Below are 23,487 nucleotides of genomic sequence, written 5' to 3'. Positions count from 1 at the left end.
TCACTGTGAGTTGGAAGCAGCTTGAGGACACACTAAAGGTGTATCCACACTGCAGAATTTAAACAGTTTGACACCACTTTAACTGATATGACGCTATCCTACAAAATCCTGGGATTTGTAGTTTGGTGACAGACCAGACAGAATGCCTCACCAAACTACAAATCCCTGGTTTCCACAGGATGCAGCCATGACAGTTAAAGTGATGTCAAACTGCTTTATTTCTACAGTATGGAAATGCTGAAGAAGACATATTGGTAATAAATTATACAACATGTCTGCAGTCATTGACTTTTATTTTTGTTTCAGTTCAGTTCTTCTCAATTATTTTCAGAAAACCCCTTAAAGGGAACAACTGTGGTACGAAAGGATTAAATACTTGGAATGGAACTTGTCTGGGTCCCATATTTAAAAAAAGAATAAAGATGGAGGAATGTTTTGCAAAGAGCCACCTTCAGGACTGTGCCTGCCTTACACAATCTTTATTACAGTATCGGCTAACTCACCTGTCTGGAAGCGAGATTTCAACACATCTGGAGGAATACCCACAGCCCAATTGAAAATCCCTGCCATGCCACCAGCAAAGAGAATCCTGGGTACACTGAGGTCACTAACACTGCAAAAAAAGATATTTAAAAAAGGAATGAAGTAGAATAAGATGCAGAGAAAAAACAACCTTTAGTTTTACCTGACACCAATTACGGCAGCTGTGACTGGTTCACTGAGTTTGTAGCACACACATTTAAGTTTCAATTCAACTATCTGAGATTAGTTTCTCCTTTTAATTGCAATTGGCCCCAATCCACCCCTCTACCTGTACTTTAAGAATAACACTTTATACACCTGATTAATTGCACGGTTCACATAAGCCTATTCCAAGGGTGACAAACCTTTGGTCATCTAGATATTTCATCCCGCAGTACCCATAACACTTTACCATTGGCCCTGCTGTTTGGGATTACTGGGAGTTTTAGGTCAAAATATCAGCCAGGACTGTGGAAGGCTAGGGGTCACATTAGCCCTTAAGGAGACCTTGGACAGCTGTACTCGGATCGTGCTCCCCTGCAAAAAAAAAGTATTTGCTCCCAAACACTGCTAAGGCTGTGTGGGATATTTTTGCCATATGTTTAGGCCTTCCTGGGCCATTTCAGGCCTAGAGGGAAGCCTTTCTTTAATGTCAACAGATGTAACATCCTGTACACTTTTTTTTTTAAACCTATTCTGGGCATTAATGACCCAGGGGAGTCAAAATATGGCAGATGTTTACACTTCACCAGTTCTCCTTCAGAGAACATTTTGGACCCAGTTTTACAATAACAAAAATTGTTTTATTCCTGTGAGACCCTGGTAGCTGTGCAGCCTGTGAGCCATCATTTGAAGCCATGATTCCCAAACTTTGGTTCTCCAGATGTCTTCGACTTCAGATCCCAGAATTCTTGACTATTGATCACACTGGCTGGGGCTTCTGTGAGCTGCAGTCCAGGCTACCTGGTAAACCGAAGTTTGGGAACCACTACTTTAATGAGTCACAGGCACCTCTGGAGTTTTCAGTACCAGCAGTGTTCAAAATCCTAGTACCAGAAAAATCAATTAAAATAGTAAAATATTACAAACGTAAACTTTTATCCCAACTTGCCTCCTCAAAATGACATATATTTATTGTATAACAGATTTCATATGGATTTTCCCCCCAAGAACCTGTAAGATGGCGTGAGCAAAAAAAGTTGCTGGGAGGAAAGAAGAGGAAAAGGAGCCAGAGAAGTGACAAAAACAATCTTGATCACAAGACTCCCCTTTCAAAGTCCAAGTGGCTTCTGGGCCTGTAAGCAGATACTGTTCTGCAGATACTGCCCTGCCTATTAGTTTGTGGGCAAAGTACAAACTGTTGGTTATTACCTTTAGAGCCCTACACAGTTTGGGTCCAGGTTACCTACAGAATTGGCTTCTCCAAGATGATCCTCCTTATACATTCAGGTTCTCTGAGGGACATTTATTCCAGTTAGTCGAGACTAGGCTAGCAACTGTCAGCCAGAGGGCCTTTTCTTCAGTCACCCCTAGACTGTGGAATGACCTACCGGAAGACATCTGGCAGCTGAAAACACTGTCCGTATTTAAAATAGTATTAAAGACCAGCTTCTTTCGACAAGCCTATCCAGATGATTTGTAAATTGTAAATTGTAAATGATGAATTTTTTTTAAATGTGGTTGTAATATATATGGGTTTTGCTTGTTCTTTTAAACAAATGTGTGTTTTTATCTCATGTTGTGTATATGTTGGTCTGTTGTTTTTGTTGTTGCTGTTATTAGCAATCACTCTTATCTGTAACCACAGGATGAAACTGGACTGTTGAAAAAGCCAGTGGTGGGACTGAAACACATTCTACTAACCGAACTATTTCTGGAAGCAGTACTGCATTCTCTGAAGATGCCAGCCACAAATGCTAGTGAAACATCAGGAATAAACCCTTCTAGAACATAGCCACATAGCCCGAAAAACCCACAAAAAACTATAATACTGTTATTAGCAACACTATTTTTGAGAATCACAAACTTATCACTGTAAAGTTCTCACTCTTCAGTAGGCAGAATTTCTTAGATATCCTTGTGGAAAACTCAGTGTTCCACTTACCTCTGCCCTTCAGGAGTCAAAATATTTTTTAGCCATTCATAGGTCATGAAGTACATCCCACTGGCTGGAACATCTGGTCAGATAAAAAGAACCAGAAACAGAGACATTAGAGGTACAACCAGAGACTGTTGCAAAAGCAAGTCAAAACCTCAAACCCTGCAGTAAGATAGGCAAATACTGTCAGTTCATCATTACCAGAATTGTGAAAAAAATCCTGCACTTGATCCTGAATTAGAATAAGGCAGCCCTGACTATTTGGGTGGAGAAAACAAGCCAAAAAAGAGAATTCTTGGCCAGACCCAAAAATCAACCAAAGATGTTTTAAAGAATGCTTTTTCAACTATTACCTCTCATGAGGGTGAGAACCGTTCCTTTGTACACGCCTCGAATGCCAGCCTCACGATAGAGTTGTTTGGCACAGTCCAACGGACCCCCATATTTAATTTCACCTGTGGCTGCCTGGATCTAAAATGATTGGGGGGAAAAAAAGATTTTATTCAGTATTTATCACTTAAACAGCCTCCTTCAAAAGATTTAAACCACTGAAGGACAGCTTTCATAACCTAAATGTTATCTCAGAAGCAGCTTGTGATGTAGGAATCATAGGACATTACATCACACTCCAAAATGGTGGAGCAATAGTCAGCAAACTGCCAAACACTCTCCCTCCTCCGTGTTCTCTCCAGCTCTTCTATCAGCAACTAATATCCTACCTATTCCAAGAAGCCCTTGTGAAATCTGCTTCTGTGAAGAGCACTAACCATAACTATAATCAAGTGTAACAAAACTTCCTTTAGTGACCTAGCCCTGGCAAATACTCAAGATGAAGGGCTATTTGAAGATAAACAGGAATGCTATTTATAGGGAATACACGGGGGGAAAGGGAATTGTGTCTCCAAGCATTCAGTGGATGGTTGTTTTTATTTTTTATTTTGGAAAAAGCCCAAAGTGTTTTGGCCTATGCACAAAGAATCATAGAATCATAGAGTGGGAAAAGACCTTCAAGGACCATCCAGTCCAATCCCCTGCCATGAAGGAACACAAGATCAAAGCACCCCCAATAGATGGCCATCTAACTGCTGTTTAAAGATCTCCAAAGAAAGAGACTCCACCACTCTCCCAGGGAGTGTCTTCCACTGTCAAACAGCTCTTACTGTCAGAAAGTTCCTCATGTTGAGTTGGAATCACTTTCCCTATAGTTTGAAACTATTGCTCCAGATCCTAGTCCAGCAGCAGGAAACAAGCTTGCTCCATCCTCAAAATAATATATCTTTAAATATTGGCTTTCACATCACCTCTTAACCTTCTCTTCCCTAAGCTAAACATACCCAGCTCCCTAAGCCACTCCTCAAAGCGAATGGCTTCCAGACCTTTTGATTGCCCTACTCTGGACACACTCCAAATTGTCAACATCCTTCTTGATGAATTTCAGTGTTCTTCTTCAGGTTCTTTATTTAGTCTTCCAGGAACAAAAGATTTTAATGTTAAATCCACTTTAGTTTGTGGAGGACTTTAGCTCCTCCTACTTTTGTAAAATCACTCAGAACCTTTTCGAGGCTGGTTTCATGGTATGTCCTTGAAGGCGATCTCACTCCTCCTTCTCTCCCCTGTTTTTTTTTTCCTGACCTAAAGTAAAAAAATCTTGAACCTGGTTCACTTGTTTCTTTTCAATCCATCCAGGGGATGAGATTTGCAGCTCCTGCAGTTAGATTTCATATTGGTATGTATAAGCTTTAAGCAGTATACAAAATTTAAAATGCAGCATGATATTTTAGGTGGGTATTATTTTATAATTATGTGTCATCTCTTTGATTTTTAATTTTACATTTATTTTTATATTTGAAGAAGGCCACTGAGATATATACATAGGCCAAAACGTATTAGGCTTTTTCCAAAATAAAAAATAAAAACAGCCATCCACTTGGAGATGTATATCCCTTTTCCCCTGTGGTTTCCATTGGGTCCAGTATTTGTCTCTTATGCTGTTTACAGGGGCAAATTGATAATCAAGATTTTCAGATAACACACAGGTGAGTGAAGATGGGATAATATGGTGCTCCATGGAAGATGTTTCACTGCAGTGGTAAGACTCAGGGACTAGGAGAAAATGAAATGATCCTTGGACTCTATGTCTCCATGTGTTTGGAGTGAACAACCCCTTCCCCTCCTGGATCCAGGGAGAGAAATCTTGGAAAAGGGGGAGGTGAGGAAGTAATTAGTCTAGTGTACTAGAAGGGATCTTGCAGAGCTGTAAAGGAAATTTGTGGGGGTCAGGGACAAAATTACCCTCAAGTTCACAAAGTACTGAAGACCTATGATTATTACCCTTCAAATGTTCTGTTGGGATGTTCCATTGCAAGCACTGTTGTGATGGGGAAATTTTAATTAAAATTGAGAGTTTTAAGGAAGCTGTAATACAGTGCTAAAAGCCCTGGGCTTGTTCCATTGATACAGAGGGAAGTCACTGCATTAAGAAAGGCCACCCACCAAAGATAAAGTCTTAGGATCAAGAAACTAACTTTGTGTCAGTATCACAGTAAACTTTAAGCACAATATTCATAGAGGTGCTGTGAATATACCTGTTGGACCTACATCCCTTTTGGGTGAACACTGATCTAACATCTACACAAAATAAAGACACTATAAAGAAAATATATGCATTTTTGAGTCTTCAGTGGGAGGCCTGAAAACTACAGCAGAAAACATACGTGCACACACACGCACACACGCGTTAACAGCTTTCATCCCATCTCTCCTCCCCTTCTCTTCACATAACCCCTACACTCCAGCCATCATATGAGCACAGTGCCATAAAGAAAACACTGCTGGTGAGAATGGGATGTGGATGGTTAGCAGGAGGTGGGGTATAATTTCCTGGCAATCTAAATATGCCTCTTTCCCATAGATATATATGGTACATGCAGGCCTCCCCAAGTGCTTCCAAAATATTTGGAAAGCTACATCAATGAAGCAGTGGTTTACAGTTTCTTCTGTCTAACAAAGGGGCCTGTGGCCTCACAAAGGATGTGGCAATAGCATTTACATTTCTATACTGCTTCATAGTGAAATCAGCACTCTCTAAGTGGTTTACAATCTGTGAGCCAATTAGACCCAACAAGCTGGCTACTCATTTTACCCATGTAGGAAAGGATGGAAGGCTGAATCAACCTTGGAGTCCTGCAGAATCGAACTCACAACCTTATGGCTGCAGTACTAGCATTTAACCACTGCGCCACCAGGGTTCCTAATATGGAGACATATTAGACTGCAAAGGAAGTATCTTTTTTGCTGCAAGTGGATGTTAAATTTCCTGGACTTTGATAATCTCCCATTTGCCACATGGCCAGAAGGAAAAGGTGCCAGCCTGCAGGAGATACCTCTCCATACCATCCAAACTGAGAACAAAAAGAGCAAAATACAGGCCTATGATTAACATCTTCAATTTTTTTTTGTTCCGTATGGTTTTTAACACCTTGCCTGATGAAGAAGCCAACGGAGCTTCAAAAGCTTGCAATATGTATATACTGTGCATTTTGGCTGGCCCGATAAATGCATCACTGTTTGATAGATTTTTGATTTTATTGGATTTATTATATGGCCAAGATGGCTACCCCTGGATGGCGTTACACTGACCTCCAAGTGAAGGATAGAGAAGGATGATCAGTGGATTTGAATAGCAAGGAAATATGAGAGTGCAACACTTCTGTTTATGTGTAAAGGTGAGGCAAGTTTCCTGGAAAGAAGACTAGATGGCTTTCTTGAGCCATTCTTACCTGTAGAAGGCACTTGATCCTTTCTCCTGGAGCCATGATTGCAGTGGTGAATACTCCAGATAACATGCCTGCTGCAAAGAGCTGGGGATATCTGCACAGGGATGACAAGACAGTAATCATGGGTTATCATTTTTTCCAAAACAGAAAAGACTGACAAGAATTGCCAGACCATGTTATTAAAGTGGGGGGAAACTTCTTTCTTTCAAAGACACTTTCTTTTCCAGCACAGAAACAATGAAAATTATCATAAAAAGGTAAAGGTAAAGCTATTCCCCTTTGACAAGGTTGACAACTGTAGGGGCTGCTGCTCATCTCAGTTACTAAGATGAAGAGCCAGCGTTTTCAAAGACAACTGTGTGATCATGTGGCCAGCATGACCACACAGAACGCTGTTTATCTTCCCACCGAAGTGGTACCTATTTATCTACTTGCACTTTTACATGCTTTCTAACTGGTATGTTGGCAGAAATTGGGACTAGTGATGGGAGCTCACCCCATCACGCAGCGCTTGGGTCTCGAACTGCCAACCGGTCGATCTTGCAACCGTCAGAGTCAGCATCTTAACCGCTGAGGCACATTTTCTTCAAAATTATCAGGCTATTTGTTCTCGTTGTTAAAATTCCAATTCCAAGAAAACTACAATCTTGAACAAAATTGAACAATGCAATTAAGTCATTATCATTTTATTTTCTCTTCCAGTTTATATCTCTACCAGCTGCTTTAGAAAGGGTAGCTAACAACCATTTTCATAAGTAAAATCCAATTAAAATGAAAAGATAGCATGAGCAACAATTAGAAATCCACAACAGAAGCAGATTCCAAAAATCACCTCAAGTTAGCAAAAAAAACTCACATTTCCCTCAAATGCTTCACTGGAGAAGAAAAAGTAGCCTTAACCAACTGCCTAAAAGTCCAAACTTAAACAGATATTTCAAAGGAGGGTACTCCTCTTAGTGACTGAAAGTGTTCTGGAGCTCCAGGAACAGATTCAGATTTCATGCCTGTTCTTATGTGAAAGGTCCAATTTCATCCAGTCAAGGGGAACCGCCAAAGTCCAAATCAGCTTTAGTTCCCAACTTTAAAATCTCTGGTTGCATTTACAGTGCAGAAATAATCCAGTGTGACATCTCTTTAATTATTATGGCTCAATACTATGGAATTCTGGGATCTATTGTTTGTTGTGGCACCAGGGGTCTCTGACAGAGAAAGCTAAAGGCACCATGACCACTGAAGTGTCAAACTGGATTATTTCTGCTGTGTGGATGCAGCCTCTACCTCACCTGGATTGTTCTTCCATTTAGTCACCTCATCTAATGCACCACTATCTTCAGTCACTTATTCTCTACTATCTCCCATCAGGCAATTCAGATAAAAAGGAGAAATAGTATTGTATCACTACAGTGGACCCTTGTTATACGCTGGGGTTTGGTTCCAAGATCCCCCGTGTATAACAAAATCCGTGTATGCTCAAGTCCCATTAAATATAATGACATAGCAAAATGGTGTCCTTTATAAAAAATGGAAAACCAAGGTAAATTTATACTTTTTTGGAACATTTTCAAACCGTGTATGCTTGAATCCGTGTATAAAAAATCTGTGTATAAGAAGGGCCGACTGTATATTGATGGGACGTCACCTCAGGTTAAAGAAAAACAGGCAATAGAGAACTGTGAGGCATCTGCATAGGATTGATTTCATTCTCAAACCCATCTCCCTTCTGAGAGGCAAGAACTAAACACCAGAAAGGGAAACAACAGCTCTATGGAAGCAGCTAAGTACTATTTAGGACAGTGGTTCCCAACCTGTGGGTCGGGACCCCTTTGGGGGTCAAATGACCCTTTCACAGGGGTCGCCTAAGACCATCAGAAAACACCTATTTAATTACAGTTATGAAGTAGCAATGGAAATAATTTCATGGTTGGGGGTCACCACAACATGAGGAACTGTATTAAAGGGTCGCAGCATTAGGAAGGTTGGGAACCACTGATCTAGGAGGACCAACAACAGTCACACTCTCGGGGGTTCATCCTGGCACAGATCATACCCCAGGGCAATCAAACCACTTTTCAACCCAGAACTAGGGATGGAGTGAAATGCCTCTCAAATGGCAAACTGCAGACCTAGAAGTCCCTAGTGAGAAAGATTTGGCATTCAATAGTAATTTTACTCCACTTGGCGTATTTTAGGGCAAAAAAAAGAAGAAAAAAAAAGAAGAAGAACATTTTTAGAAACAAGCTAGAAGGAGGTGGCTTTGGGGGCATAACATGCCAACTGGGGACAAATTTGGGGAGGCAGTGTAGGCAGTATCAGAAGGTTGGAGTAGGTCCAGGGGGGTGAATGCAGCCATTGGGCCACACTTTGCTTGTCCCTGATCTATATTCTTCCAAGCAGGTTTTATTCAGGGGCCCTGTAGAACCACTGCATACTCAGTCACCTTGCCAAAAACAATGAAATGTGACATTGGTCAGAAGTAACTTTGTTAAAAGTTAAAAAGTATGAAGCACATTGTATATACGAGTTGTAAAGATCCAATGATAGTGCTGTTGCTTTTCAACAGTCCCATTACTTCAATGGAACAGGAATCCCCATGTGCCAAAGGGAAGTGTTTACCATTCCTTGGATAGTTCCAGCCAACCAAAATAGGCCAGGGTCAAGCAAATGCTGACAGCCAGACTGTTCTCCAAGGACTCTTTTCCACTGCCAACAAACGAAACTCATTCAAACAAATACAACCAGCAGAAGCAGAGACAAGAGGACTTACAAGAAAGGATGCAGGTGCAAATTATGTTACTACCTGCTCTTCATATGAACCTCAGATAAAATTTAAGAAGCTAAGGTAACTGAAAAATAGCTATGCATAGCTAAGAATACAGAAGTCTGTAGCAATCCACTGGAACAAGCACAAATGCAATACCAGTGTGCGCAAACAAATGTAACTCTTTTGGGGGATGAGTACGCTGAAAGCTACCAAGTGTTTAATTATGTTATTTTTATTTATTTATTTATTTATTTATTTTAATTAATGATGACATATATTCCTTTAATCTGCTGATAAATACATAGCCACAAAAGCAAAACAAAAAGTGTACATACCCAGATCTCACCTACATAAAGGTTTTATTGCTATGTTAATTGCTATTTTTGCATTTTATGAACCTGTTTGTATTATTTGCATTTTAACTGTATTATATTTTATATTATGCTGTAATCCCACCTCGATCCACCCGGGAGAGGCAGGGAAATATAAATAAATTTTATATTATTATTATTATAAATGTTATTTAAAATATACATTAGGAAATTTCACAGATTTTCAAAAAATTGTAGGAAATACTGAGATGCATATGGTTCACTTGTCATTCTTGCTTTATAATCTGCTGCACTACAGATTCCTTAATCAAACCTCAGCCACCCAAATCTGCTATTCTTCTCCAATACAGCCTTAGGCAGTCAGTTTACAGCCAGATAACTGTATTTACTCAGAAACAAGTCTCATTCATTTTAATCAAACTTCCTCCCAATTAATGAAGTTTAGCGTTGGAACCAACCTGATCCTATAAATGGTCAAAGCTTAAACACTGCTACTTTTTTTTTTTTTTTTATAATTCCCAGAATCCCACAAGCATCATCACCACTGGGAGATTGTGGGAGCTGTAGCTCTGTGCCTGCTTGGAAAAATGACTTGATTTCTTCAAGGAGTCTTCACATCCAAGTAAGTACATAAAGAGCTGTAGCCTTAGGAAGTAGCAAAGATGGCAGTTAGTTTTCGAATTAGCATTCAGACTGTTATAATTATATGTTTGGGCTTTAAAACTGTTTTTTTTTAATATTGTTTTATTTATTTTTAAAGACTGTTTTAACTGGTTTTATGTCTTGTGTGTTGCCTTGAGGTCCCAGCAGGCTGTAAGGCAACAAATATTTAAATGATCAATCAATCCAGTGTGATCTGGATGTCTTCCGTTATATGGAGAACTGATGGTGTACTGAACAGACAGATCCATTGTGGGAAGGATGAACTACGTACAGGAGTCAGTGTGGGCTTTGAGGAACAATCGTCTCAGCACTCAATGTCATTTATGAGAAAGTGTTACAAGCCTCACATTATGTAATATACACCACATTTATCTAAAATATATTCCTTCCTAAACTGATGCAAGTTTTTGCCAAGAAAAGAACTGCGCAGCAACAGCCCACACAATGTCTGTTTATTGCCAGCACAATCAGTCCCACGCTTCCAGGAGTCTTCCAACTTGCCAGATTTAGCAAAAAAGGAAAGGGAAAAATACATATACATATATAGCTATCTATATCTGAGGGGAGGAGGGTAACAACACAGCTTGGCTATAAAAATGGAATGTGTAATTTTAAAAAACCAAAAAAAAAAAAAAAATAGCAGACTAGGAAGCCTGGAAAGCACATTCCAAAATCATCTGAACAGCTCTACCACTCACGTCAGGATGTCATCGGGAGTCCTCTGCTGGAGTTTTTTGCCCAAGCCAAATCCAAAGAAACAGACAGCAAACATTGGGGTCACTCCAACGATGGGAGCTGCCATTCCCTTGTACAAGCCACGGACTCCCTGCAAAACATGGCAAGGCCACAGATCACTTGATGGTTCTGCATGGGTTAACAGGGAAAAGCAATTTCACCACACTGAAGACAGACAAGAATCAAGACAAGTCCCCAGCAATTGGCACGTGGGAAGCAAAACGAAGGGAGAATGCATTAACTTACATCCTTAGTATTCTCTAGAAATGCAAGCCAAGAAACAAAAGGCTCAAGTCAGAGTTTATGAACCCAAGCTACGAGTTTATGAATATGATGCATTTGTGGCCAACAATGTGAGTCTCCAGAGGGAACCTCTTGACTACTCTGTCACCTTGTATGACAAGTTGACTCAAAGTTGCCTTGGTGATTTTATCGTAACAAACCTAGAAATGTCCTATAATGGAGGCGTTTGAAACACAAGATTATGCAGCATATCTCTAGAATATATACATGTACAGATACAAACAAAACATAGATAAATATTTAGGCCTTTAATAAGAGCACCCATGTAGCAAAGGGCTGGCACCTGATTAAAGAAATTTTACAGAGCAAGCTTATGTAGGATGACTGAGATCAGTCCCAGGATGTTTAAAAGAGGCTTATTCCCAGTTAAGTGTTTATATCAAAAGGGCTGTATCGCCCTTAAGGAAATATTCTGGGAGGTTGCTAGTGAGGTGCAGAGGACCAAGGCCAGAGCCACTGATTTTATTTTCCATCCTTTTGTCTCTCATTTTCTCCTTCTTACCTCCCTAAGATTCTTTCCCTTCTCCTCCTGCTGACCTCTCCCCCACCACACTAACCAAACATTATTTGAAGTTTCCCACAGGTCCATGGAAGGGATGGGTAGGAGGAGAATTGGGGTCTGTGCCCAACTTTGGATCTCTTAAATATGCATAAGAATGAACAGCATTCTGTTTGTTCAGAAGCACAGGAAACTGCAGGGCATGTACTAAAATTAAGCTGTTATTCAAATCTTTGCAAACAATTTGGGAAAACAAGTAATCCAAAGACTCTCTATAGTTCCCTCCTCAGAAAACAGTATCACACACATTATGTTGAATATGCACTTATAGTTTACATAAGTGCACTCTGATTGTTGTAAAAACATGTCTACGTGCATTCATACCCAGTTTGAATGTTTGTGCTACAATTCAATTTAGTCCAGGGTCATTTATTTATTTATTCCATTTATATTTACATTTATACATTCCATTTATATGTACGCTCTACATTGGGCTAACTTTGTACCAAGTCTGGAAACTCCAACTGGTTCAGAATATGGCAGATAGATTGATTACAGGTACATCCAAGAGTGAACACATCACACCAATCTTAAAATCATTCCACTGGCTGCCAATTAGTTTCCAGGCAAAGCACAAAGTGTTGGTTATTACATTTAAAGCCCTACATGGTTTGGGTCCAGGTTACCTACAGGATCGCCTTCTCCCATACAATCTGTCCTGTACACTCAGGTCCTCTGGGAAATGTTTGCTCCAACTGGCCAGGACTAGACTGGCAGTGGTTTCCCAAAGGACTTTTTAAATGACTTTTTCATCTGCCCCCAGACTGTTGTGGAATGACCTGCCAAGGAGTTACAATAGCTGAAAATGCTGACAGCATTTAAAACAGCATTAAAGAAATACCTCTTGTGGCAGACATACCTAGTCAATTTTAAATCATGGTTTTTAATCAGTATATTTTAAAGAATGTATTATATAAGTGTATTTTAATGGTTTTATAGCATTGTATTTTAACTATTTGTATTTTAACATGTTTTTACCCTGCCTCGAGTTTGAGGAGAGGCAGGAAAGAAATAAAATTTACTATTATTATTGCTTATTATATCCCACTTTTCTTCAGCAAGGCAGCTTACAAGTTAAAAACAAGGTAATACAGATCAACTCCAACTCTACATGTGTTGAATGAAAATATCATTGTGTAAAAACTGATTAGTATGTGGTAACGTTATGTAACCTTATTAAATGGAATCTGTTTCAAGATCATAAGTACTGTACAACCCTTTTGAGCCCCAATCCTAGCCCAACCTCTTGCCCTGCAGAAAAACTCAGTTAAAATACTTCCAAGACATAGCCATTCCAGCCCTGTTTAACACCTCCAAAAAAGGAGACTCTACTACTCTGAGGCAGACTGTTCCACTGTTAAACAGTTTGGGAACCTGTCTAGGGCTTCTGGGAGATGAAGTCTAAACTCCCCTTGAAGACCAAAGTTTGGGAACCACTGTTCGAGGACGTGAACCAATGGATTCAAATTACATGGAGAAAGATTCTACCTAAACATTGGAAAGGACCTCTTGACAGCTTACTTATACATGAGTAAGCTGTCAAGAGGTCCTTTCCAATGTTTAGGTAGAATCTCTCTCCATGTAATTTGAATCCATTGGTTCACGTCCTCGAACAGTGGTTCCCAAACTTTGGTCTTCAAGGGGAGTTTAGACTTCATCTCCCAGAAGCCCTAAACATCAACCAAATTGGCTGGGACTTCAGGGAGCCGAAGTCCAAAACAGTTGGCGGACCACTGCTTGGGAATCACTGTCCTAGACTGCAGAACAAGCAGAAAACAAGAGATCAAATATTTAAAGATGACTAACATATCACCTTTCAATCTTCTCTTTTCCAAGCTATATGTATCCAACTCCCTAAGCTATTCCTTATAGGGCTTGATTTCCAGTCTTATGACCGTCTTGGTCGCCCACTTCTGGACACATCCCAGGTTGGTGCAAGACACATTGGAGAAATAGTCCATTTTGAAACTGCTTTAAGTGCCTTGACAGGGAGTTGGACAATTGCCCTTACTCTTATAGCCTGATAGTTCAAAATTGTGTATTTGAAAATTTGGGAAGAGAACTATCTGAACTGACAAACATTTACCAATCTCAAGAGAGATATTCTCACACAAATCCATTCAATAATAATAATAATAATAGAGAAAGTGACCCCTCTGTCAGGGATAACAAATAATCTGTCACAATACCTCTCTCACGAGAGTCTTCTTGAAGCAATCAAAGGTTCCAGAGTAGAGGAGAGTCTGTCCTGGCGAAGGGGCTGGTTGAGTCTGTAGCCTAACCTGCCGACAAACAAAAAGATGCAGTGAATGCAAAATATCTCTATCATATTAGAAGACTTGATTTTATTATGAAATTGCTTTCAGATGGATAGCCAATTACACAGCCCATAGTTCTAGTTCCCTCATACATTATCTCATCAAAACACATTTCATTTTTCTGTCTTCATTCTCACCTCTTACCTGAGAAAATGGAGCAGTGTAGAAAGAAGAAAAAGAGAGAACAGTTTACCTGTTTAGCTGAAACTTAGGTTCAAAACACACTGCAGAAATAATGCAGTTTGAGATCGCTTTATCTGCCCTGGCTCAATGCTAGGGAATTCTGTCAGAGAGCTCTGGTACTACAGTAACTAATGGGACATATTTTAACTTGCATGTTGAGTTTTATCTAATGTTGTGAGCCGCCTTGATCCTACGGGAAAGGCAGCATATAAATAAATCTTTATTATTATTATTATTATTATTATTATTAAACTACAATTCCCAGGATTCCCTAGCATGAGCCAGGGCAGTTAAAGCGGTATCAAACTGGATTATTTCTCCAGTGTGTTTTGGACCTTAATTATAAAGCTGGAAAATACCTATATCAGAGGTGGACAATCTGTGGCCCATCACAGAATCATAGAGCTGGAAGGGACCTCAGGGGGCATCTAGCCAGTGCCGGATCTCCAGCTAAACCATTACCAGCAGGTCACTGTCCAGCCTCTTTTTGAAGACATCCAGAGGAGACCCCACCACCTCTCTAGGCAAGTGGTTCCATTGGCAAACTGATCTCACTTCTAATGTTCATTCAAAATCTACCATACTGTAACTTCAAACCATTACACCTGGTTCTACTCCTGAGTCAGCAGAGAACAGGCCTGCCCCCCTCCTCTCCTTGACAGTCCTTGGGGTATATTGAGAGTGTAATCATGTCACCTTTCAGTCTTCTCTTCACCAAGCTAACCATGACCAGCTCCTTCATTCTTTCCTCAGTTTTGTTCTCCACACTTCTTATCATCCTCACCACCCTTCTCTGAAACTGCTCCAACATGTCTGTATCCTCTTAAAATGAGACACCCAGAACTGAACACAAGACTTCAGATGGATTTCAACAGCTTTCCTGAAATCCAAGGTCTGTGCTTCTCCTTGTCAAGATGAGCCCAGAAACTGCTGACAATAGTGGCTAAAACTTACACCTGGCATATGGTTAGGGATTAAGAGCCCAGAATGATTTAATTTTGGATTTGGCAGCCAGCCTGGCCTATGTTACTTAGACCTGGGCAGATGAACTAATAGAAGCTGATTTCTAATGGTCAACTAGGAGGAGTTATAGTAGTTTATTGTTCTACCATTTCTCACTAGATGGATTGGTCTCTCAATAGCCTTTCTGTCTAGTGAAGGGCCAGATCCAAGTGCTTCCATCTTAATGTTGGGTCATCAATACAGATTAGACATTCCACTGATATACAAAACATCCTGAGACACAACAGTGTTTCTACCTAAGTAGATGGAGTGGGCCAGAATTGTAATGAGAATCCCCAGGATGGATGTCTTGAGGGATTTCAGTATCTTCAGTAACATAATTTCTCTGTTTTCTTTATGTATTCCTATATAACCACCTCGATTGTATCAGAGAGGCAGGATATAAATTAAAAATTATTACTATATTATAGTCCCCCAAAGGCCTCTGATACCCATTGACACTACCTTGTGAAATTTTTTTATCACATTATACAGTCACCCCTGTTTATCCACAGACTCAAAGACTTGTCAGGCTTTATGGTACCGTTAAGACTCTTTGAGGTTTTTGCTGCAACCAATTAATATGGCTACCTCCCTGGAAATAACTATGAGAGTCAATTGAGGCCCAGAAAACCAGTTTATTAGGATTTAACCTTGACTATAACTGCATTCCTGTATAAGGATGTTCACTGATTTATAACACTGTTCATATACAGTTGTATCCACAGATTCTTTATCCATGGATTCAACAATCCATGGCTTGAAAATATTCTATATAAATTCCAAAAAGCAAACCTTGATTTTTCCATTTTGTATAATGAATATCATTTTACGATGCCATTGTATTTAATGGGACTTGAGAATTCACAGGTTTTTATATCCATGCGGGAAGGGTTTCCTGGAAACAAACCCCAGCAGATACCAAGGGCCTCCTGTATATCAATACTCACCAATGTGATTTTAAAAGCAGATTAGATAAATGTATGGAGGGTGAGGCTACGAATGACCCACCCTCCATCCACCATCATCCACAGGGAGAGAAAGGCAACCCAGCTCCATCAGGGCTTGCCTGAAAGAAGAGCCCTCCCCTGCATCCACCATCATCCAAAGGGAGAATAAAGTGAGCCAACTCCATCGGGCCTTGCCTGAAAGCCCTCCCTCCATCCACCATTGAGAGGGAGAGGAGGACAGGCCAGCTCCATCGGGCCTATTCAGAGTAAGAAGAAGGGCCCTCCCTCCAGTCCATCTGCCATGGTCCAGGCCTCAGAGGGAGACAACATCTGCTGGACTTTTCCCCTTCCCCACTGCCATTCCCTTCTCCTTTTGTGTCTTGTCTCTTTAGATTGTAAGCCTGAGGGCAGAGAAATGTCTAATTAACAATTTGTAAGCTGCTCTGATAGCCTTTTGGCTGAAGAGTGGGGTATAAATAATTATTATTATTATTATTATTATTATTATTAGTCTTGTGAGATTTAGGCCCAGTACATACCTCTTTGAAGGTCCAGTCTGGCGGCGGCGGTTTCTCCGCCAGAGGGAAGCCACAGCTGCCAAACCGTGTGGCTTCCTGCCAGCAGAAAAAGAACTTGCAAAAAGCGGGTTCTTTCTACGCCGCAGTGGTGGCGTAACAAATGTGCCACAGTGCACCACTGGCGCACTAGTTATGCAAGGGCCGTGCGGATACCGCGCTGCGCTTTCATAACAATGGCGGCACCCATGTTTACAGGGCACTGCCATTTTAACGCCCTCGTCACGTGCTAGGGTTGAGGGGCATGTGGAAGCACCACCCCGAGGTAACCCTAGCACGTCACCATGACGCCGCAAAGAGCCAGTATGTACCTAGCCTTATATCATCATATACAGAGAGAGAGAGAGAAATACTATTAATGCCTCTGCTATTCTACTTTAAACCTATTGCCCAGCAGAGTTATTCTGAGTAGTGAGGAGCGTATTGGGATCAGGCTTAGAGGGGTCAAGACTGGAATCCTTGGTTACCAGTTGTAATACATTCAATAGGAGGAAAATGTATTTGAGGAGAAAGTCATTCATGTTCGCTCAGGACTTGAAACTATAGTTATGGAAGTCTGAAGATGTTTTTCATCTGGTTAGTTTTCTTGAGCTCAGTTTCAACTATTGCAGTCTAATAATGTGGACAAAATGTTTCAGTCATACCATCCCACCACATGTAAGCTTGACCCTTGCCCATCTTGGCTGATAAGGTGAGATGAACTGATTGCCTGGATCAAAGGAATGGTAAATGCTCATATCAGGGGGAAGTGCCTCCTGCCTTGGAAGTGTGCCCACTCCTGAAGAGGGCTTCCTTTGACCCAGAGGTATGTGAGAACTAGTGCATGTTCATGAATATACCCTGTTTAGGCAAGGTGCTTGAGTATGTGGTAGGTGGACAGCTTCAGAGGTTCTTGGAGTAAACATTATCTGGACCCAATCCAATCTGATTTCAGAACAGGATCAAGTACTGAGAGAACCTTGGTTGCCCTTGCTGTTGATCTATTCCAAAGATAGAGAGAATGCTATCCTGTTGTTCTTCCTGGGTTTTTTGATGGTTTTTGATACCATTAATCACGGTCTTCTACAGGACCAACTCTGTTGAACGGGACTGGGAAACGCTATTGTTACAGTTGTTCCATGCCTTTCTGTGAGACCAGTTCCAGACAGTGGCACTGGGGGACTCCCGTTCAGCCCATGACCACTGTGCTATGGGATACAACATGGTTTAATTGTCATATGAAGCTCCTGGGTGAAATCATGAGGTGTTTTTGGGCTGGGTGCCATCAGTATGCTGATGACACACAGCTCTACTTCTCCTTGCTACCAGGGTTAGGTGGGCTGTGTAGATGCTGGTACAGTAACTTGATGCTATGATGGATTAGATGAAGGCCAATGAAGGGGCATTAATTCGAAGCTAGGACCCAATTAATAGGAAGAAGCAATAGTAAGTACATTTCCATACCGCTTACCAATGTACTAAGTGTAAGAAGGCCAATAAACTGAAGTTCCCATCTGACCAAAATGGTCCATATGACCAGACTCTGTGGAATTGGGGTTCTTGAGTCTGGACTAGGCAGGATACATGCCCTATATTCACTCTCCCAATGGAGGGGGTATGTGGCTTCCTCTGGAAGGTCCAGGTGGATACTGGAGGCCAAGGTGGATACTATGACTTGGAGTTTGGGGGACCAGCTTCAATTCATCCACCAATTTCCTAGAAATTTTCTATAAACAGATAACATAGCCACAGTAGTCCATGCAGTGGTAAAACCACATCAGACTACTGCAATGATCTCTATGTGGGGCTACCCCTGAAAATGATACAGACGTTGCAACTAGTGCAAAATACAGCACTTACATCGCTGACCAAAACACCACAGAGAAACCACACTGTTTTTGAAGGAACTGCACAAACAGCCAACATGCTTCTGATCTGAATTCAAGATGCTGGTGATACTATTTAATGCCCTAAATGGCTTGGGATGTTGATACTTGAAAGAGCATCTCTCTCTCTCTCTCTCTCTCTCTCTCTCTCTCTCTCTCTGCAAGTATCTATCTATCCATCTATCTATACATGCCCAGGAATGGAGGTCTGTTGGAAGGACCTCTGTTTCCCACTAGTGGAACATTACATTGTGGAAGGACATGTGAGAGGGCCTTCTTAGCTGTGGCATTCTTACTATCAAATGCCCTCTCTTCAAAAGCCCAATTGGCACCAAGAGTAGTGTCATTCTGGTACCAAGGCAAAACGTTTCTTTTAGTTAAAACCTTGGTAGCCTAACTGATGTTATCTAAACTGTTCTTGTTGTGTGCCTACAAGTTGCTTCTGACTATGGCAACCCTATCATTGGGTTTTCTTAGAAAGATTTGTTTGGAGGGAATTTGCCTTCTCCTGCCTCTGAGGCTGGGAGAATGTGACTTATCCCAGGCAATTTGAACCCTGGTCTCCTGAGTCATAGTCCAGCACTCAAATATACCACAGTGCTTCTTTTTCTAAATTAGCACATATGAAATGGTTTTAAATCATTTTAAACGGTTTAAAATGGTTTTTAAATTGTCTTGTTTTAAGTGTTAAATGGTTTAATATGCTTATAGTTTTTAAACATTGTTATTTTTAAATTGTCCTTAACTGCTTTATTGTATGCCACCCTGAGATCCTCAGATATAGGACAGTATGTAGATATTTTAATAAATAATTTCATATCACTGCTTTACTACTGTATTCAAAGAATGCTGGTCACAACAGGCTTGATCCAGTATAGCTCTTGCTTTCTTATGTAATTCATCTGACCAGATAATGGCTGACAAATTCAACTGTTACCATTGATTGCTGTATTGTTCAATACTCTCTAATGGTAAGACAAAACCGTTAACTATTCAGTTTACAGTCCTCCAAACACAGTAATTTTATATACTGTGATCAAACCAACATACAAAAACCTCAAGTCCTCCAAATCTCATATGTCCCTTGAGAACAGAATGCTATCCTCTCTTCACCTAATTATTAACAGACACAACCAATAAGGGCAAAGATCATTGTCTACCAGGAAGAAACAACTTCTTGTTTATCCAGTTCAAGTAAAAGGTGCACCGGGAGCCATGAACATTCAAAAAAAGGGTTTTCAGAGGTCACGTATTTGCAAGGAGGAACAGAACATTATCAGTTGTTTACCACAGGCCAATGGCAAGGCACCATTGCATGACTCTGCAAACAGAAATAGATAAAACAAGTTCTGCAGAATTAATTCAAATTCTAAACAAAGAAAAACTGGCTTTGCAAATGAAAACTTATTTGCATATATTTGCTTAGCTTACACAACAAGTTGCTCTGCTTCTGATGGTCTCAAGGAAGAGCAGGGAGCTACTCCTCCAGCAAACTCAGGGCTGAAGGCATAGTTTTCTTCCTAAATGAGATGGGCTGAGCTGCAGTGTGTGGTGTTAGTCATCATGCAATTACCCTCATGACTGAATTGGGGTTCGAACCTTGGTCTTTCCCTTCTTCTACCTTTAGTGATCTCACCCAGCACAAACTGCACACATTCAAAGGCTATTTAGAGCCCCAAGGGATAGATCCCTGCTTCTTAAAAAGAGCAAGACAGCTTTAAAAAAAATTCAGATTCTGAAATGTATGCGTGTCCCTTCAAGTTGCCTGTCAACTTATGGTGACACCATGAATTTCATGGTGTTTCCTTAGGCAAGGAATACTCAAAGGTGGTTTAGCCTGTTCGTTCCTCTGAAATATACCTTACAGCTCCTGATATTTGTTGGCAGTCTCCCATCTAACTACTAATCAATGCCAGTCCTACTTAGCTTCCAAGATCAGATGGGATCTGTGCCCAATACCAAATTATCCCTTTGAGCAGACCTTACGCAGATTCATTATGAGAATGACTATGTGTCTCTTTGCATACAGTGGACCTTTGGTATTCATTGGGGTTTGCTTCCAGGATATCAAAATCGGTGAATGCTCAAGCACCATTAAATACAATGGTATGGTAAAATTGTGTCCCTTATATAAAATAGCAAAATCAGGTTTTACTTTTTGAAATTTACATTATTTAAAAAAATATTTTAAAGCCATGGATGCTTGAATCCATGGATACAGAGGGCCAAATGTTGTCTTAACAAGCCATTCAAAACGACAGGGAGATTACTATGCTCAAAAGTGATGCGGCCATGTGCTCCAGTAAGCCATCAGCGCTCACAGAAAGTGTTGAGCTGGAAAGGAAATTTAAGAAAAAGAATAATGTTTTAAAATGACAACAGAAACACAGAGAAGCAAAACCCTTTATTCCTCAAAGCCCTCTTTCTAAAGTTAGTAACTGCTTAGGTTCCAAAACCCCATGGAGTGTCTTCTGTCCTCAAAACCCCTTTGTAACAACCTTCAGTATCACCTTAGGGGCAATAATGTCATCCATCTACTAGTTCCCCATTCCTGAGACAGTTTTTTACTTATCTAGAATTGGCCTGTAGATATAAGTGTAGGTAAGGATGAGACAGCAACACAATACCAAAATGCAGGGTAATCCAGGTTCTCCCCCCCCCCCCCGAAAACTTGTATGTAGTGACTTTATAAGTAATTTACTACCCTGTGCTACTTTTCACCTTACTTATGGGAAAGCAATGAGTGTAGGGGTAGTTGTGGTAAAGGAGGATCATGCAAAGAAGTCTATTTTACATGCTCAGAACCTGTTTTCCTGCCTACATAAGAGTAACCCAGTTCTCCTTTGTGAGCAAAGTGGTATATCAGGATTGGGCAACGTCTGGCCCTGCAGATCTTGCTGACCTGCTACCCCACATCCCACGTAGCCTGCGTTTTTGTGCTGCACACCGTAAATCTGAAAACTGAGAAAGAAATTGCAGTGGGGTACTCATAAATTCGAATCCTGGCTCGGCCATGTAAACTCACTGGGTGATTTTGGGCAAGTCACATTCTCTCAGCTTCAGAGGATGGCAATGGCAACCTCCCTCTGAAGAAACTTGCCAAGAAAACTCCTTGTTGTTCCTGTTGCTGTTTTGTTTCTTCAAAGAGGCTTACCATTGCTATCCTCTGAGGCAGAAAGTTGCCATAAATTGGAAACAACGAGACGCCAAACAACAACAATAACTTTACAGAGAGAGGCCTATTTTGGATATTCAGACTGTGATGCCCATGCTCAACCATTGGAAAGCCTGTTCATGTCTGTGGCACCAAAAGCAACATGGGCTGCATCTACACTGCAGAATTAATCCAGTTCGACAACACTTTAACTGCCATGGCTCCATGCTAGGGGATCCTGGGGCCTGTAGTTTTGTGAGAGACATTTAAGCCTCCTCTGTCAGATAGAGATCGTTTTAATGATTTTAACTGTATTTTATTATTGTCATGTTGGAATTTATTACATTGATTTGTTTTTAAGGAGGGAGGGGATGGTGGTATTTACTTTATTATATTGTATGGAATTTAATTAATGAATTAATTAAACTAAGTAATTTGTATTCGCTTGTTATTATTTTGTTGTTGGTGGAGGGGTGGTGGGGATTGTCTAATTCGTTATTCTGTTGGGTTACGTATATCGGTGCTATTTATTTTTATTTCTTTTATTGTAACCTGCCTCGATCCGTAGGGCAAGGCAGGCTAAAAATAACAACAACTATTATTATTATTATTATTATTATTAATTGTTGTAAGCCGCCTCAATCTTATTGGAGAGGCGGGGCAGAAATATTTATTCTTCTTCTTCTTATATTTAATATCAATATATTGTTATCATTATTTTTAATATTAATATATTGTTGGTGCCACAACAAACTTCAGTTCCCAGGATTCCCTAAGAGCACTCAGCCAGGGCAGCTAAAGCGGCCTCGAACTGGATTATTCCTGCAATGTGTTTCGGACCTGAGTCTGAAAGGAGCTGCAAGACCCCTTCATAGCCTTTGAATATACAGACACCATTGATTCCACGCGCCAAGGCAGTTCTTTTGCCCCTCCTCGCTTCCCGTCCGTCCAGACCGCGCAGGGCACCCTGGGAATTGTAGTCCTATCGGTCCCCCCTCTCACCTTGATGGTGTCCAAGGGGTGTCCCACAAAAACCAGGCAGACTCCCCCGAAACCCCCGGCGAAAAAGTTCTTGAGGGGGCTGATGGGAGGCTGGGAGGGCTTCGGCTGCTCCGCCATGGCTGCGGCTGCTGCTCCTGAAGCGAGGCCGCTCTGTCTCTCCGCCCCTATGGCCACTGCGAGCGCCCTTTGGCCTCATTTCCTAAGAGTCCAAAGGGAGGCATAGAGTCCGTCCTGCCAGATGCCTAGACGGGCCCACTTTGTCCTTCTTCCGCCTCCAGCCCATAGAGATAGGAAAATTATAGACTGCTCGCTGAAGGATTAATGCAGTTTGACACTTTATTAATTATATTTATTCTTTATTAATTATAAACACACATAACGACATATTTGAAACAAAACAACAACAACAACAACAAATTAAATTTTGTCATTAAAAAATCTATCAACAGGCTTCCATAATACCTAATCAATAATAACAATAATATATTATTTATTATCAATAATAATAATTTATTATATATAACTTATTATTATCTATCAATAATATAATTTATTATACAATCAAGAATGATAATTCTCACTTGTACGTTCTACAATATATTCGAAACATTTGTTATTACGTTTGTTTTTGTCTCAAAATAACCAAAAAGAAACTTTCACTTCATAAAAATAATGTCTGGTATTCAATA

The 23,487-nt window shown here is 40.6% G+C and overlaps 1 protein-coding gene across 1 annotated transcript in view; it reads right to left on the bottom strand.

Annotated features, from left to right (window-relative positions):
- Window positions 1-22,994, bottom strand: part of LOC149321261 (mitochondrial carnitine/acylcarnitine carrier protein-like) — a 30,280-nt gene extending 7,286 nt beyond the window's left edge. The window contains exons 1-7 of the mRNA XM_089518495.1: window positions 22,799-22,994; window positions 13,939-14,031; window positions 10,851-10,978; window positions 6,400-6,490; window positions 2,974-3,091; window positions 2,627-2,699; window positions 504-613 (exon numbers count right to left, since the gene is read on the bottom strand). Coding sequence (XP_089374621.1) covers window positions 504-613; window positions 2,627-2,699; window positions 2,974-3,091; window positions 6,400-6,490; window positions 10,851-10,978; window positions 13,939-14,031; window positions 22,799-22,915 — 730 coding nt within the window. The 5' untranslated portion in view covers window positions 22,916-22,994. The remainder of the gene's footprint in view (window positions 1-503; window positions 614-2,626; window positions 2,700-2,973; window positions 3,092-6,399; window positions 6,491-10,850; window positions 10,979-13,938; window positions 14,032-22,798) is intronic.
- Window positions 22,995-23,487: the final 493 nt, after the last annotated feature.

Source organism: Sceloporus occidentalis, unplaced genomic scaffold, assembly GCF_023333645.1.
Source record: "Sceloporus occidentalis isolate IW3139 unplaced genomic scaffold, rSceOcc1.0.p SCAF_1, whole genome shotgun sequence".
In the NCBI taxonomy this organism is placed as follows: Eukaryota; Metazoa; Chordata; class Lepidosauria; order Squamata; family Phrynosomatidae; genus Sceloporus; species Sceloporus occidentalis.
The sequence above is the reverse complement of the archived record's forward strand: the minus strand, read 5'-3'. Positions and strand labels throughout refer to the sequence as shown.